The sequence below is a fragment of the Salvelinus namaycush genome, chromosome 8 (assembly GCF_016432855.1).
Source record: "Salvelinus namaycush isolate Seneca chromosome 8, SaNama_1.0, whole genome shotgun sequence".
Taxonomy (NCBI): Eukaryota; Metazoa; Chordata; class Actinopteri; order Salmoniformes; family Salmonidae; genus Salvelinus; species Salvelinus namaycush.
The window spans coordinates 4707495-4726833 of record NC_052314.1 but is presented as its reverse complement, the minus strand read 5'-3'; the positions used below and the strand labels follow the sequence as shown (position 1 = coordinate 4726833).

Sequence of the window (19339 nt, the reverse complement as noted above, 5' to 3'; positions counted from 1 at the left end):
TCAATAAATGACAAACTGGTTATACTTGAATTAGTTAGTAAGGATATAAAAGAGTTGAAGGCAAGCCTAGAGATGAGTGATGAAAAAGCTGCGACATTGGAGAAGCAAACACACGCGCTAAAAGGGACAGTCAATAAGATTGAAACCGAAATGAATGGAATTAAAAAGGAGAACACCGTTCTGAAGGAAACCTTACTGGACATACAAACTAGATCCATGAGAGAGAATTTGGTACTTACAGGTATCCAAGAAAAAGAAGGAGAAGTTCCTGAATCTATAGTTAGAGAGTTCCTCCTTACAGCGCTTCAGATTCCACGCGAAGTTATCGACAAAATCCAACTTGAACGCGTTCACCGCTTCGGACAGAGAGGGCAGAGGTACGAACGCCCAATCGTTGCCAAATTTGCTTCATTTAAAGATAAAATAATGGTTAAAAGCCTGGGTAAAAGACTTGCTGGGACCAAAATTGGCATGAATGATCAGTTTCCGAAGGAAATTGCAGAACGGCGCAAAGTTCTGTATCCAATTTTCAAAGAAAATAGATTAAAAGCGAAACGAGTAGCTCTCGTCGTTGATAAACTATATATTGATAACCAGTTGTTCAGAGACACAAAGACTACTCCATGGTTATTTTAAAAATTACAAAGTTCTCATAGACGAGGGAAATAAACACAATTCAAGCCCGGTTACTGATTGTAACAATACAATAAAAAATATAGCTTTTCTATAAATCTTCACATATAACTAATTGAACACACAAGCACTAATTCAACATAGTGAAGATAAAAACTAAGTAAACAGAAGGCACAGTATGTGTGGATGGTATGGTTTGTGTTTATTTTTAATTTTATTTGTTATGTTTGGAAAGTTGAGTGAGTGAGTAATGAAATGGTTGCATATCCCAGAGCCAATGTATTGCTGTGAGCCGGGTATGAGAGGGCTTTCAATGTTGTTCAGATGATGGATATACTTTTATAATGAATTATACGTCTTATTTATTTATTGTCCTATCATGGAGAACTACATTTTTTTATTTATTTTTTTATAAATTATATCTAATTATTTATTATCCTATTTTAATGGTACGGTCCATGGCACTATACCCTAGACACCCACCTGAATGACCCAGATACTAAGGAGAAGTCCCTAACTGTTTTATGTGCCCGCTGTAAGCGGTCTGTATGCAGCTAAAATGAGGTCAGAGACCAAGAGCAGCACTGCCCCCTCAAGATTCTGAGCCTGCTTGGCAGGGTTGGTCCTGCAAAGCCAAAGCCCCATAAAGGGAGAGCATAATATACAAGGAAATTCTCAAAGCTGCTAATGAGAACCTTGACGACCTTGTACCTAGCCGGTGGGGATTCCGGTGGGGTGCCCCCACCCAGGCAGTGGCAGTGCTGGCAACACTAGCTGCAGTAACCCATGGGGAGGGGGTCACACTCGGACATTCAGAGAGGGGGTATATTATTGTGGCCCTGGCGGCACAAAATCAAAGTCGGACTGCATGGAGATGCGTGGGGACATGGTCATGACGGGTGGCCGTATTGTGGGTGTTTCAGGAATAAGGTGTACATTTGACCTCCATTATCTAGGATATGACAATGGTAAATAAATCTCTCAATTTTTGCTAATTTTTTGTGCGGTCTTGCAGGCCTTCTCATGCAGCTGCAACTGCAAGTGCATTTGTAAATCATGACCCATCTTGAGTTGGGCTCTGGGATGGTGCAATTGTTGAGAAAGTGAGCTTATGGTTGTGTGGGGGTAAGGGCTGAGTGTGTGTGGGTGTATGTGTGTATCCCACAACTGTTGCGAAGGAAGAAGTAAAAGATGTTAGGGACAATAGAGGATGATCCACAGATATATATAATACAAATCGAGGTGAGGGCAATGGAAATGCATATGGCAATTGATCTTCTTCAATTCGGTAAATGGCACTGTATGCTCTTTTCAAAGAATGGATCCCAGTCGGTTCAGGGCTATGGGATACAGGGGGTCGAGGGTGGTCTGCCGGGCATTGGGATGACAAGCCATCTCGAGATGAGGCCTTTTAGCGGGTGGAATAGTAGGGACCAATTGGAGGTTTACTTAGTAGAAATGCAAATATCATGGTACAACTATATAGACACTCAATCATTATGTTACTTTTTAATAGTACGTTTACAAAAATATATTCTGATTAAAAGAATGAAAGGTGTGTCTCATTATGGTAAGTGGTGAAATAAGTATAGCCAGTTACAATTGTAATGGCTTAGCAGATAATAAGAAAAGACGATCAGTATTTACCTGGCTAAAAGAGAAGGATTATAATATCTATTGTTTACAGGAAACCCATTCAACAGTTTTAGATGAAGTTTTGTGGAAAAAGAACTGGGGGGGCAAAATATATTTCTCCCATGGGCAAAGAAATTCAAAAGGGGTGATGGTTTTAATTAACAATAATTTTGATCCAAATGTGCAAATTGTCCAAACAGATCCTCAAGGTAGATGGATTATTTTAAATATGTTATTGGACAATAAACAAATATGGCTTGTTAACCTATACGGTCCGAATAATGATGATCCAAGCTTCTTTGAAAATATATATAAGAATTTATCAACTCTACAAGCAACACTAGACTCTATTATTATAGTGGGAGATTTTAATACGGTCTTAAATACCTCTATAGACCGGAAAGGAAATCACACTACAAACTATCACCCTCAGGCACTTAAGGAAATCATGAATGTCATGGATATATTGGAATTAGTGGATATATGGAGACTTAAATACCCTGATTTAGTGAGATATACATGGCGGAGGCTGAATCAAGCTAGTCGTCTTGACTACTTTCTTATACCATTCTCTCTGGCACCAAAAGTTAAAAAAGTGTTGATAGGGGACAGAATGCGGTCGGATCATCACATAATTGGCATATATATTTCTCTTACAGAATTTCCACGTGGGCGAGGATATTGGAAATTTAATCAAAGTCTACTAGATGATAAATTGTTTAGAACTAGGACAGAAGATTTTATAACTGACTTTTTCAGACATAACATAGGTACAGCAGATCCCCTTATTGTATGGGACACTTTTAAGTGTGCCTTTAGAGGCCATGCAATTCAGTACTCATCTATAAAACAAAGGGAATTTAGATCAAAAGAGTCCATATTAACAAAGGAAATTGAAGGACTAACAGTACAGTTAGATAGCAATAAAAACGGTACCATAGAGGCACAGAATAAGTTAGAGGAAAAACAAAAAGAAATGGAGGAACTTATTCAAGAAAGATCCAGTGTAATATATTATAAAAATAAAGCGAACTGGATGGAATATGGGGAAAAATGCACCAAATTCTTTTTCAATCTTCAATATAGAAATGCTACCAAAAAAAATGTATTAAAACTTGTTACAAATGATGGAGTCACGCATGATTCACCAAATGATATTTTGAAAGAGGAAGTAAAGTACTTTAAGAATATGTTTTCGTTTCAGGCTCCTCCATCTCCACTAACTGAAACTAATTGTATGGATTTTTTTCCTATTAATAATGTAAAATTAACATCTGTACAGAAAGACTCATGTGAAGGCCAAATTACAGAGGAGGAACTGCTTGATGCAATTGGGGCCTTTAAGGATGGGAAAACTCCAGGGCTGGATGGCATACCAGTGGAAGTATACAAAACTTTTTTTGATATACTCAAAGGACCATTATTAGCTTGTTTTAACCACTCCTATATAAATGGTAGATTATCAGACACGCAACAAGAAGGTCTGATATCGTTATTACTGAAACAGGACCCAAGTGGTATATATAAAGATCCAGTCCAATTAAAAAATTGGAGACCTCTTACACTTCAGTGTTGTGATGCAAAAATCCTAGCAAAATGCTTGGCGCATAGAATAAAAAAAGTTTTGTCAGATATTATTCATCCTAATCAGACAGGTTTTTTACATGGACGATACATTGGAGATAATATAAGGCAAGTACTGGAAACAATAGAACACTATGAAATATCGGGGACACCAGGTCTGGTTTTCATAGCTGATTTTGAAAAGGCTTTTGATAAAGTACGACTGGAGTTTATATATAAATGCCTAGAATATTTCAATTTTGGGGAATCTCTTATAAAATAGGTTAAAATTATGTATAGTAACCCTAGGTGTAAAATAGTAAATAATGGCTACATCTCAGAAAGTTTTAAACTATCTAGAGGAGTAAAACAAGGTTGTCCACTATCGGCATATCTATTTATTATTGCCATCGAAATGTTAGCTGTTAAAATTAGATCAAACATTAATATTAATGGATTAGAAATCCGTGGCTTAAAAACTAAGGTGTCATTGTACGCTGATGATTCATGTTTTCTTTTAAAACCACAACTAGAGTCTCTCCACGGCCTCATAGAGGATCTAGATACCTTTGCTATCCTCTCTGGATTAAAACCAAATTATGATAAATGTACCATATTACGTATTGGATCACTAAAAAATACACATTTTATATTGCCATGTAGTTTACCAATTAAATGGTCTGACGGAGATGTGGACATACTCGGTATAAAAATCCCAAAAGAAAGAAATGATCTCACTCCAATAAATTTTTATAGAAAGTTAGCAAAAATAGATAAGATCTTGCTACCATGGAAAGGAAAATACTTGTCTATTTGTGGAAAAATCACCCTGATTAACTCTTTAGTCATATCACAGTTTACCTATTTGCTTATGGTTTTGCCTACACCTAGTGACCTGCTTTTTAAATTATATGAACAAAAAATATTCCATTTTATTTGGAACGGCAAGCCAGATAAAATTAAAAGGGCCTATTTATATAACGAATATGAATTCGGAGGGCAGAAATTATTAAATATTAAAGCATTAGACCTCTCACTAAAGGCATCAGTCATACAAAAGTTATACTTAAATCCAAACTGGTTCTCTAGTAAATTGGTACGAATGTCTCATCCTATGTTCAAGAAGGGCCTTTTTCCCTTTATTCAGATTACACCTGCTCACTTTCGGTTGTTTGAAAAGGAAATAATCTCCAAAATATCCTTATTTTTTAAACAAGCCTTAGAAAGTTGGTTGCAATTTCAGTTTAATCCACCTGAAAGGACGGAACAAATAGTACAACAAATATTGTGGTTAAATTCAAATATAGTAATTGATAAAAAAACTGTATTTATCGAAGAAATGTTTAAAAAAGGTATAATTTTTGTGAATGATATCATAAATAGGACTGGTGGAGTTATGTCACACATGCAGCTAACACAGACATATGGAAATGTCTGCTCTACCCAAAATTACAACCAATTAATTGCAGCATTACCACAAAAATGGAAGAGGCAAGTAGAAGGGGAAAAAAGTAAGGAACTTGTATGTCGGCCCTGTATTAAAGAACATAAATGGTTAAAGAAAAGTGTGATAAATAAAAACATATACCAATTTCATTTAAGGACCAAAAAACTGACAGCTGTGCCATATAAATTGCAAAATAGTTGGGAAGAGATTTTCGATGTACCCATTCCATGGCACATGGTTTATGAATTGATACGCAAAACAACGCCGGATTCAAAACTTCGAATTTTTCAATTTAAATTACTGTACAAAATTCTTGCAACTAATAGAATGTTATATATATGGGGTATACAATCTTCCCAGCTCTGCAGATTCTGTTGTGAGGAGGCAGAGTCATTAGATCATTTATTTTGGTATTGTCCATATGTAGCTCGTTTTTGGTCACAGGTCCAGGAATGGCTGAAGAATTGCAACATTTGCCTAGAACTAACGCTACAGATAGCAATACTGGGGGATTTGAAAAGCCATAGTCAATCAATCAATAATATAATAATTATTTTAGCAAAAATGTTTATTTTTAATTTACAATCTGTAGAAGCTATGAGAATAGGAAGGTTCAAATCTTTTGTGAAGCATCACAGCACAGTTGAAAAATATATGGCAAATAAAAATCCGAAATGGATGATGTTGGAAGATAGATGGGAAGGGTTGAGTGGAACTGAAGGGTGGGACTAATAACAAGATAAACAATGTAGGGCATACGGGATCTGTGAAATGTGTATAGATGCGGAGCTTTTGTGAAATAGCACAGTTACAAGTGGAAATAAAACTGGATGGACAACAGAAATAGAGGAAGGACTAAGAACAAACAAGAGAGAACTATTATAAAGTAGTCTGTGTCTGTAAAATAGGTATAAGATGTATAAATTGAAGGTAAAAGCAGAAGTGTTTATTAGTTTACTCCAATTGGGGGAGCGGTGGTAGGGTTGCGGGGAATAATAATAAAGGTATATTCTTTAAAAAAGTATGTATGTCTATATAGGTATGTGTATGTATATATGTATATATGTATGCATGCGTGTATGGATATATATATTTACCCAAAAAAATATGGGGGATTGGAAATGATGCAGACAATTACATTGGAAGCAACATTCTTTCCGCAATATTAAGCTGATCCACCCCTAGAGAAAAAAAAATAAAAAAAAATAAAATAAATAACTGCTATAGTCTACCACCATCTGATTGGTTATAGGTCTGAATTAATAACTGCTATAGCCAATCATCATCACGCATTCGCTCTTCTTTCAAAGTACCCGTGAGTCCTATTGGCTGCTGTATTTGAACATTCAGCAAACAAAAGTGTGCGTCCCTCTTCAAATAGTCTATTGGTATAACAAATGCTAAAAAAAAACGATGTCCAGCAAGCTATTCTAGTCTATCTTTTCCTGCATGGGACTCCAAGAGTTAAGGAGCGTTGTTTAATGAGAGAGGCCAGCGGAGCACAGGTGCTTGTGTATTGCGCAAGAGACAGAGGCTATAAATTAGGAGCTTATTATACATAACCCATCATTAATTAGCTAAATATAAGGCTAATACTGCATTGAATTTATGACCTGAAAGAGGCAGGCTGAGACATCTATTTATAGGCCTATATGTCAATCTAGAACAGCATTATCTATTTTGAATGATATTTGAGTTGATGGAGAGAGAGAAAGACGGAGAGAGAGAGAGAAAGACGGAGAGAGAGTGCTCGCTCGTGCACTGACTTAAAGCAACGATATAGAAGTGTTTTAAAACTCTGCACCTGCAATGAAATAAATAGAAAATCTTCACAATTAAACGAATATAAAGGTGACACCTGAAAGCCAGAAGGAGATGGGTAAATTAGACGTGTATTCTGTCTTTATATTACTGTAGGATGGGCTATGCTGCAGAAAATGTAGGCCTACATGTCACAAGAAAAAAAGTTACCATGAGATGATAGGTCTACATGCATTGTGAACTGCCCTTCATTCTGAGATGGGCTGTCTGTCCCCACCCTGAGATGGGCCGTCTGTCCCCACCCTGAGATGGGCCGCCTGTCCCCACCCTGAGATGGGCCGCCTGTCCCCACCCTGAGATGGGCCGCCTGTCCCCACCCTGAGATGGGCCGCCTGTCCCCACCCTGAGATGGGCCGTCTGTCCCCACCCTGAGATGGGCCGTCTGTCCCCACCCTGAGATGGGCCGTCTGTCCCCACCCTGAGATGGGCCGCCTGTCCCCACCCTGAGATGGGCTGTCTGTCCCCACCCTGAGATGGGCTGCCTGTCCCCACCCTGAGATGGGCTGCCTGTCCCCACCCTGAGATGGGCTGCCTGTCCCCACCCTGAGATGGGCTGCCTGTCCCCACCCTGAGATGGGCTGCCTGTCCCCACCCTGAGATGGGCTGCCTGTCCCCACCCTGAGATGGGCTGCCTGTCCCCACCCTGAGATGGGCCGCCTGTTCCCACCCTGAGATGGGCCGCCTGTCCCCACCCTGAGATGGGCCGCCTCTCCCCACCCTGAGATGGGCTGTCTGTCCCCACCCTGAGATGGGCCGCCTCTCCCCACCCTGAGATGGGCCGTCTGTCCCCACCCTGAGATGGGCTGCCTCTCCCCACCCGGAGATGGGCTGCCTCTCCCTACCCTGAGATGGGCCGTCTGTCCCCACCCTGAGATGGGCTGCCTCTCCCCACCCTGAGATGGGCCGTCTGTCCCCACCCTGAGATGGGCTGCCTCTCCCCACCCGGAGATGGGCTGCCTCTCCCCACCCTGAGATGGGCCGTCTGTCCCCACCCTGAGATGGGCTGCCTCTCCCCACCCGGAGATGGGCTGCCTCTCCCCACCCGGAGCGTTGAGGATTCATCATGCAGAGGCCGTAGAGCAGCCAGATTTAGACATCTCATATCATTTAACAGTTCCATTTCACGCCATGCTGTTCATACAAATCGTTTATTATAATTTACCGTTTTTCTCACAGTTATTTATCCCGGGAAAAGGAAGTGTTTTTTTGGGGCGTTAAATCTCAGTAACCAGGTTCCCGATATTTAACCCTAGTATCCACTCCTTACCTGCTGAGGTTGCCCATGCTGTCTGTCATGTCCATCTGCCTGTCGTAGATGTCCATGCCCTTCCCAACACTGTGCATGCTCTTGATAGACATGGTCCTGGGCAGAGTGGTCTGTCTGTGTTGCTGCATCATCATCAGATTCCCCTGAGACCCAGACGACATCTAATAACAATGCATTATATTCAATTATAATAATACATTTTCAATTGTATAGCGCTTTTCATTATACCAAAGCTCTACTTAGGCAAAAAAATGATAATAAAAGAACAATTAAAACTACCACGACATAAAAAAAACAACATATATTTAGAATCAAGGCAGGTAAAATAGCAATATAGGACTAGATGCTGAGAATCCTCTCAGATTAGCCCTGGTCCATCATGGGGCTATGTGAATATGTGAACCCTTCCCGAGTGGCGCAGCGGTCTAAGGCACTGCATCTCAGTGCTACAGGCGTCACAACAGACCCTGGTTAGATTCCAGGCTGTATCAAAACCGGCCGTGATTGGGAGTCACATAGGGCGGCGCACAATTGGCCTAGCGTCGTCCGGGTTAAGATTTGGCCGGTGTAGGCCGTCATTGTAAAATAAGAACTTGTTCTTAACTGACTTGCCTGGTTAAATAAAACAAAACAAATGTGTGTCCCCTCTCTTCTCAGAGTTGTTGTATTAGTGTATTCATTTTGTGTATTCCGTTTTGCTTTCTGACCTCACATAACAAATGTCCATGCAAATGGGCTATAAACGTACCGCATCGCAATCCTCACCTGGCCCATCATGAATCCTCCTCCACCGCCGCCTCCACCGCCGTAGCTACTTCCCCCAGAGGGGAGGGTGGAAGCCCCAGACATGACGAAGCCTCCCCCTCCACCGCCGTAGCTACTTCCCCCAGGGGGGAGGGTGGAAGCCCCAGACATGACGAAGCCTCCCCCTCCACCGCCGTAGCTACTTCCCCCAGGGGGGAGGGTGGAAGCCCCAGACATGGAGCCCATGGACATCCTGTTGTTCCTGTTGTTGATCCTGCTGATGGTGCGGTACGCTGGCCCTTTAAAGGAATGCTGCTGCTGGACCATCATCATCTCCTCTCCCCCCTACCAGAAATATAAATGTTCATTAAAGAAACGGGCTGTAAATATAATAATATTTATATTGTAACGCAAATTAAATTAACATATTTGCTTTCACAAACACCTGAAAAGCTAGTTTGGACGGAGTGCATTATTTGTTCCTAAATACATTTAAAATGTATTTGAAATAGATAACTCATTTTCACATGCCATGGAACATATAAGAATTGTAATGTGTTAATCTCGTGTGAAACTTTCGGTATGGGTTCCACCAACCATCCTCATGGGGGCTTGGTAGGTCATGGACCCTCCTCCTCCTGCCTGTCTCATCTGGGTCCCAGAGCTGTAGGCTCCTCCATTGACGGTGCTGTAGACAGACTGCTGGCGGTTGAATGTGGCATCGTGGTCCGAGACGAGGCTGACCCCATCGCTGCCATCCGCATCCACCCAGGCTGCCACTGGGGACGGCTGAAACAAGATTCAGAACGAGTCAGAATCAGAAAACTACCACATCAATACAGACAGACAACATAAACATCAATACAGACAGAAAACATCAACATCAATACAGACAGAACATCAACATCAATACCACATCAATACAGACAGACAACATCAACACCACATCAATACAGACAGACAACATCAATACAGACAATATCAACATCAATACAGACAGACAACATCAACATCAATACAGACAACATCAACATCAATACCACATCAATACAGACAGACAACATCAATACAGATAGAACATCAACATCAATACCACATCAATACAGACAGAAAACATCAACATCAATACAAACAACATCAACATCAATACCACATCAATACAGACGGAGGACATCAACATCAGTACAGACAGACAACACTTGAAAGAAAAACCTTACGTTGACATTGACACAATACACACAGAACACATAATGTAGCGTATCTAAAGTCAGATACCTGAGCGGGCATGTTCTGGAGCCTAACGGAGCGCAGGGACATGGTCTCTAGGTCTGGGCCGGGAGCACGGCTCATCGCCCGGTTCACGGTGGACATCTGTTGCCTCATGGCCCCTCCTCCTCCAACCTGGGAGAACAGAGTTAATCAGCACACTGGTACACATACAGTATTAACATATGCCCCCCCCCCAAATAAAAAAATAACTGTGCCTTGCTTCAGATGTCCAAAAGGATTTGTATGGTAGTCGAAGAATAAAGTAACTCATTAACGTGGTACCTGGTAACCCCCTCCCCCCTGGTAGCCCCCGCTCAGGCTCATGTTATCGTGGTACTGGTACCCTCCTCCTCCTCCTCCTCCACCCCCCATGCTGAGCCTCTGACCACCACTCAGGTCCATCGCCGACCGGGAGGAGAAACCACCAGAGTAGTGAGACATCCTGGGTGCCTGGGACAGAGGAGGAAGAGGAGGAGGAGGGGGGGGGGGATAGGAGGAGAAGTTGAAAAAATATTGTATTGTACATTTTCATTAACGTCCATGGAAATGAGTCTTTATTGCTTTTAACCAGCCGCCAAGACACAGACTGTAAACCCCCCCTTGGTCAAGGGCACTACGGCAGGATGAAAGGCATGGTGAATCGTTATTACTACTCAATAATGAAGGCCTGGGGGGTGATCAATAATGAAGGCCTGGGGGGTGATCAATAATGAAGGCCTGGGGGGTGATCAATAATAAAGGCCTGGGGGGGTGATCAATAATGAAGGCCTGGGGGAGGTGATCAATAATGAAGGCCTGGGGGGTGATCAATAATGAAGGCCTGGGGGAGGTGATCAATAATGAAGGCCTGGGGGGGTGATCAATAATGAAGGACTGGGGGTGATCAATAATGAAAGCCTGGGGGTGATCAATAATGAAGGCCGGGGGGGTGATCAATAATGAAGGCCGGGGGGTGATCAATAATGAAGGCCTGGGTGGTGTGATCAATAATGAAGGCCTGGGTGGTGTGATCAATAATGAAGGCCTGGGGAGGTGATCAATAATGAAGGCCTGGGGAGGTGATATATAGTGAAGGCCTGGGTGGTGATCAATAATGAAGTCCTGGTGGGTGATCAATAATGAACTCCTGGTGGGTGATCAATAATGAAGGGCTGTGGGTGATCAATAATGAAGGCCTGGGGGGTGATCAATAATGAAGGCCTGGTGGGTGATCAATAATGAAGGCTGGGGGGGTGATCAATAATAAAGGTCTGGGCGGTGATCAATAATGAAGGCCTGGGTGATCAATAATGAAGGCCTGGTGGGTGATCAATAATGAAGGCCTGGGTGATCAATAATGAAGGCCTGGGTGATCAATAATGAAGGCCTGGGTGATCAATAATGAAGGCCTGGGTGATCAATAATGACGAGAGATCAGGATGACATGTTTAACTGACAAAGACAAGCGGAGACATGCCAGGAGCCTGGGAGAAAACTCCAGGACATATCTCAGTAAACTGGTAGACCATATTTGGCTCAGCTTCCAGATGGCGAACTTCACCATTACATCAGTGTTGTTGACATGATCTTGTTAGCGGTCGGAGTGAACAACAGGGCCTTCTCTCTCGACCTTGGGAGGAAACCCTCCCTAACTCAGACTCAATGGATTCTTAGAATGAGCTTATTATTTTTCAGAAACCACATACAGCATGTTATCTGACTGTTATCAGAAAAAAACGTATTTTGGTTTTTCGAAGGCCAGAGGCATATTTCTGTCCTGTATGTTGAGAATGACAAATGATTGTGGTTCTATCGCTAAACGTTAACTGCTAATGCTAATCACTATGACCCCGCCTCTATGACTCCGCCTCTATGACTCCGCCTCTATGACTCCGCCTCTATGACTCCGCCTCTATGACTCCGCCTCTATGAGCGGGGACAACAAACTCTGACCTTTCCAGATACTGTAAACGCTGTGAGTCACTGTCATAAAAAGGGAGTGGTTCATGTCTATGGACTAGTGTTGACACAAGTAAAAATTCTGTGTACCTACATTGTGCAAAGCTAATTGTAAAAGTCATGGGGAAATTGTTGAGTTGAGATTTTATTTTTTTTGCAGTCAACAAGGCCACTATAATGGAGTTCTTTCCGTCGTTACCATTACCGTGTACATGTGGATCATTTACTTACTGTATATATTCTACTGTATGTACCACAGGAGGGTAGTGGGACCTTAGTTAGGGAGGACGGGCTTGTGGTAATGGCTGGAGCGGAATTAGTGGAATGGTTTTAAATACATCAAACGCATCCAGGTGTTTGATACCATTCCATGTGCTTCGTTCCAGACATTATTATGAGCCGTCCTCCCCTTAGCAGCCTCCACTGGTGTGTCATGTATATTTGCTGAATCTAAAACACAATATACATCTGGTAAAATATTAAATTAATTAAATGAATGAATGTATCAATGGCAAGTTCATTCAACAATGTCATTGTGTAATGGTGTCATAGTCTAATGATATCTGCTATGCTAACGTGAGGTGGACACATTCTGACTGTGAGATGTGGAAGAATCTGAAGGGTGGACTTTAGGTCCTGGAGAGATTGGTGGAGAGCTGCTGTGAAATACCACACTTCCAGAGCGCCCAGAGAAGACCTAGCTCAATGGCTCTGGCAACACTGCACTGTGAAAGCATCCCACTGCGTTGATAGCTGACTGTATTTACAGGAAGCTGCAGAGAGCGGTCACAGAGTTTAAGCTGCATATTTTCACGTAGACAGATACGGTCTATAATATCTCTTTATTGGCAACAACACGTAAGTCTGCAGGGCTCTTTTAACCATCTGCTGAACATATCATGTGGTACTCAGAAACCATTGGATGTGTAATGAAGGCAATATTTTCCTAAGAAAATACTGAATGTAGGCCGATATTGTTTATAATACATTTATAATATATTTATAATACCTGGTCCCTAAAACTGAGTAGAACTCACCATGACAGGTGTGGAGGCTGTGGGGATGTAGGACTACCACTCACCATGACAGGTGTGGAGGCTGTGGGGACGTAGGACTACCACTCACCATGACAGGTCTGGAGGCTGTGGGGATTTAGGACTACCACTCACCATGACAGGTCTGGAGGCTGTGGGGATGTAGGACTACCACTCACCATGACAGGTCTGGAGGCTGTGGGGACGTAGGACTACCACTCACCATGACAGGTCTGGAGGCTGTGGGGATGTAGGACTACCACTCACCATGACAGGTCTGGAGGCTGTGGGGATGTAGGACTACCACTCACCATGACAGGTCTGGAGGCTGTGGGGATGTAGGACTACCACTCACCATGACAGGTGTGGAGGCTGTGGGGATGTAGGACTACCACTCACCATGACAGGTGTGGAGGCTGTGGGGACGTAGGACTACCACTCACCATGACAGGTGTGGAGGCTGTGTGGATGTAGGACTACCACTCACCATGACAGGTGTGGAGGCTGTGGGGACGTAGGACTACCACTCACCATGACAGGTGTGGAGGCTGTGTGGATGTAGGACTACCACTCACCATGACAGGTGTGGAGGCTGTGGGGATGTAGGACTACCACTCACCATGACAGGTCTGGAGGCTGTGGGGACGTAGGACTACCACTCACCATGACAGGTCTGGAGGCTGTGTGGATGTAGGACTACCACTCACCATGACAGGTCTGGAGGCTGTGGGGATGTAGGACTACCACTCACCATGACAGGTGTGGAGGCTGTGTGGATGTAGGACTACCACTCACCATGACAGGTCTGGAGGCTGTGGGGACGTAGGACTACCACTCACCATGACAGGTCTGGAGGCTGTGGGGATGTAGGACTACCACTCACCATGACAGGTCTGGAGGCTGTGGGGATGTAGGACTACCACTCACCATGACAGGTCTGGAGGCTGTGGGGACGTAGGACTACCACTCACCATGACAGGTCTGGAGGCTGTGGGGATGTAGGACTACCACTCACCATGACAGGTGTGGAGGCTGTGGGGATGTAGGACTACCACTCACCATGACAGGTCTGGAGGCTGTGGGGACGTAGGACTACCACTCACCATGACAGGTGTGGAGGCTGTGGGGACGTAGGACTACCACTCACCATGACAGGTCTGGAGGCTGTGGGGATGTAGGACTACCACTCACCATGACAGGTCTGGAGGCTGTGGGGACGTAGGACTACCACTCACCATGACAGGTGTGGAGGCTGTGTGGATGTAGGACTACCACTCACCATGACAGGTGTGGAGGCTGTGTGGATGTAGGACTACCACTCACCATGACAGGTCTGGAGGCTGTGGGGACGTAGGACTACCACTCACCATGACAGGTCTGGAGGCTGTGGGGACGTAGGACTACCACTCACCATGACAGGTCTGGAGGCTGTGGGGACGTAGGACTACCACTCACCATGACAGGTCTGGAGGCTGTGGGGATGTAGGACTACCACTCACCATGACAGGTCTGGAGGCTGTGTGGATGTAGGACTACCACTCACCATGACAGGTCTGGAGGCTGTGGGGACGTAGGACTACCACTCACCATGACAGGTCTGGAGGCTGTGGGGACGTAGGACTACCACTCACCATGACAGGTCTGGAGGCTGTGGGGACGTAGGACTACCACTCACCATGACAGGTCTGGAGGCTGTGGGGACGTAGGACTACCACTCACCATGACAGGTGTGGAGGCTGTGTGGATGTAGGACTACCACTCACCATGACAGGTGTGGAGGCTGTGTAGACGTAGGACTACCACTCACCATGACAGGTCTGGAGGCTGTGGGGACGTAGGACTACCACTCACCATGACAGGTCTGGAGGCTGTGGGGACGTAGGACTACCACTCACCATGACAGGTCTGGAGGCTGTGGGGACGTAGGACTACCACTCACCATGACAGGTCTGGAGGCTGTGGGGACGTAGGACTACCACTCACCATGACAGGTCTGGAGGCTGTGGGGACGTAGGACTACCACTCACCATGACAGGTCTGGAGGCTGTGGGGATGTAGGACTACCACTCACCATGACAGGTGTGGAGGCTGTGTGGATGTAGGACTACCACTCACCATGACAGGTCTGGAGGCTGTGGGGACGTAGGACTACCACTCACCATGACAGGTCTGGAGGCTGTGGGGACGTAGGACTACCACTCACCATGACAGGTCTGGAGGCTGTGGGGACGTAGGACTACCACTCACCATGACAGGTGTGGAGGCTGTGTGGATGTAGGACTACCACTCACCATGACAGGTCTGGAGGCTGTGGGGACGTAGGACTACCACTCACCATGACAGGTCTGGAGGCTGTGGGGACGTAGGACTACCACTCACCATGACAGGTCTGGAGGCTGTGGGGACGTAGGACTACCACTCACCATGACAGGTGTGGAGGCTGTGGGGATGTAGGACTACCACTCACCATGACAGGTCTGGAGGCTGTGGGGACGTAGGACTACCACTCACCATGACAGGTCTGGAGGCTGTGGGGACGTAGGACTACCACTCACCATGACAGGTGTGGAGGCTGTGTGGATGTAGGACTACCACTCACCATGACAGGTCTGGAGGCTGTGGGGACGTAGGACTACCACTCACCATGACAGGTGTGGAGGCTGTGTGGATGTAGGACTACCACTCACCATGACAGGTGTGGAGGCTGTGGGGACGTAGGACTACCACTCACCATGACAGGTCTGGAGGCTGTGGGGACGTAGGACTACCACTCACCATGACAGGTGTGGAGGCTGTGTGGATGTAGGACTACCACTCACCATGACAGGTCTGGAGGCTGTGTAGACGTAGGACTTAGAGCTGAACCCTGGGTTGAAGGTCTGGTACTTCATTGTTGAAGAACCGCCGTGTTCTACAAAACAAAAAGAGAGAGGGGAAATCAGAAAATGTCATGAATCCGCCCACCAAAAACTGATCCCATTTAAAGACAACACTAAGGAAGGACCTGAATCAGCCCACCAAAAACTGATCCCATTTAAAGACAACACTAAGGAAGGACCTGAATCAGCCCACCAAAAACTGATCCCATTTAAAGACAACACTAAGGAAGGACCTGAAACATCAAACCAAAAACTGATCCCATTTAAAGACAACACTAAAGAAGGACCTGAATCAGCCCACCAAAAACTGATCCCATTTAAAGACAACACTAAGGAAGGACCTGAAACATCAAACCAAAACTATGAGGCCTTGTGTTTTTCACCGCCACACCTAAATTAAACATCGATACGATATCGACATAACTTGTTTAATGATATGGGACATGCCATTGGTATAACTAGTTTAATGATATGGGACATGCCATTGGTATAACTAGTTTAATGATATGGGACATGACATTGGTATAACTAGTTTAATGATATGGGACATGCCATTGGTATAACTAGTTTAATGATATGGGACATGCCATTGGTATAACTAGTTTAATGATATGGGACATGCCATTGGTATAACTAGTTTAATGATATGGGACATGACATTGATATAACTAGTTTAATGATATGGGACATGCCATTGGTATAACTAGTTTAATGATATGGGACATGACATTGGTATAACTAGTTTAATGATATGGGACATGACACAACATAGAGCAGAGATAGTACAGAGTAGGGATAGTACAGAGTAGAGATAGTATAGAGCAGAAATAGAGCAGAAAGTGCAGAGAAAGTAAAGCAATATGAATAGTACAGAGCAGAGATAGTACAGAGCAGAGATAGTACAGAGTAGAGATAGTACAGAGGGCAGAGATAGTACAGAGGGCAGAGATAGTACAGAGTAGAGATAGTACAGAGAGCAGAGATAGTGCAGAGATAGTAAAGCAATATGAATAGTACAGAAGGCAGAGATAGTACAGAGTAGAGATAGTACAGAGGGCAGAGATAGTACCGAGTAGAGATAGTACAGAGCAGAGATAGTAAAGTAAGATGAATAGTACAGAGGGTAGAGATCAAATCAAATCAAATGTTATTAGTCAAATGCACCGAGTACAACAGGTGTAAGTAAACCTTACAGTGAAATGCTTACTTACGAGCCCCTAACCAACAGTGCAGTTTATAAAAATACGGATAAGAATAAGAGATAAAAGTAACAAGTAATTAAAGAGGAGCAGTAAAAAATAACAATATATACAGGGGGGTGCCGGTACAGAGTCAATGTGGAGGCTATATACAGGGTATTACGGTACAGAGTCAATGTGGAGGCTATATACAGGGTGTTACGGTACAAGAGTCAATGTGGAGGCTATATACAGGGGGGTGCCGGTACAGAGTCAATGTGGAGGCTATATACAGGGGGGTGCCGGTACAGAGTCAATGTGGAGGCTATATACAGGGGGGTGCCGGTACAGAGTCAATGTGGAGGCTATATACAGGGGGGTGCCGGTACAGAGTCAATGTGGAGGCTATATACAGGGTATTACGGTACAGAGTCAATGTGGAGGCTATATACAGGGTGTTACGGTACAAGAGTCAATGTGGAGGCTATATACAGGGGGGTGCCGGTACAGAGTCAATGTGGAGGCTATATACAGGGGGGTGCCGGTACAGAGTCAATGTGGAGGCTATATACAGGGGGTGCCGGTACAGAGTCAATGTGGAGGCTATATACAGGGGGGTGCCGGTACAGAGTCAATGTGGAGGCTATATACAGGGTATTACGGTACAGAGTCAATGTGGAGGCTATATACAGGGTATTACGGTACAGAGTCAATGTGGAGGCTATATACAGGGTGTTACGGTACAGAGTCAATGTGGAGTCTATATACAGGTGGGTGCCGGTACAGAGTCAATGTGGAGGCTATATACAGGGGGGTGCCGGTACAGAGTCAATGTGCGGGGGCACCGGTTAGTTGAGGTAGTATGTACATGTAGGTAGAGTTAAATAAAGTGACTATGCATAGATGACAATGAGAGAGTGGCAGTGGCGTGGAGGGGGGGGGGGGGTGGCTGCAAATAGTCAGGGTAGCCATTTGACTAGATGTTCAGGAGTCTTATAGCTTGGGGGTAGAAGCTGTTTAGAAGCCTCTTGGACCTAGACTTGGCACTGCGGTACCACTTGCCGTGCAGTAGCAGAGAGAACAGTCTATGACAAGGGTGGCTGGAGTCTTTGAAAACTAGTACAGAGGACAGAGATAGTACAGAGCAGAGATAGTACAGAGTAGAGATAGTACAGAGCAGAGATAGTACAGAGCAGAGATAGTATAGAGCAGAGATAGTACAGAGCAGAGATAGTACAGAGCAGAGATAGTACAGAGCAGAGATAGTACAGAGCAGAGATAGTACAGAGAGCAGAGATAGTACAGAGTAGAGATAGTACATAGTAGAGATAGTACAGAGTAGAGATAGTACAGAGCAGAGATAGTACAGAGAGCAGAGATAGTACAGAGTAGCGATAGTACAGAGTAGAGATAGTACAGAGCAGAGATAGTACAGAGAGCAGAGATAATACAGAGAGCAGAGATAATACAGAGAGCAGAGATAAGGGAATCTCTTGTCATAATAACACTGGGAGCTACAAAGGTGACACTCATCCAGAGTTACCTTGTGTTGTAAACTAACTAACTAGGCCTTATCCATACATTATACAAGACCAACAACTCATGTTCCTGTTTACACACACACACACACACACACACACACACACACACACACACACACACACACACACACACACACACACACACACACACACACACACACACACACACACACACACACACACACACACACACACACACACACACACCACCCCTCACCAAAACCTATGATCTGCTATTTTGACCTCTACTACAGGCAGAAGGACAACAATTGTTTACAATGTATATAGTAGTTTACAGGCACCAACCTGACCTGGGAGCAATTAGTATTCGTTTTCTTTCTAATACCTTGAGTGTGTGATTGAGCAAGCTTGTAGTGCCGGAGGGGCAGG

The 19339-nt window shown here is 44.3% G+C and overlaps 1 protein-coding gene across 1 annotated transcript in view; it reads right to left on the bottom strand.

Annotated features, from left to right (window-relative positions):
- The window catches only part of LOC120051659 (plakophilin-3-like), a 72550-nt gene that overhangs the window by 36858 nt on the left and 16353 nt on the right, over positions 1–19339 (bottom strand). Inside the window, exons 2-7 of the mRNA XM_038998551.1 lie at positions 16171–16262; positions 10662–10829; positions 10386–10511; positions 9708–9899; positions 9132–9455; positions 8367–8527 (exon numbers count right to left, since the gene is read on the bottom strand). Coding sequence (XP_038854479.1) covers positions 8367–8527; positions 9132–9455; positions 9708–9899; positions 10386–10511; positions 10662–10829; positions 16171–16262 — 1063 coding nt within the window. The remainder of the gene's footprint in view (positions 1–8366; positions 8528–9131; positions 9456–9707; positions 9900–10385; positions 10512–10661; positions 10830–16170; positions 16263–19339) is intronic.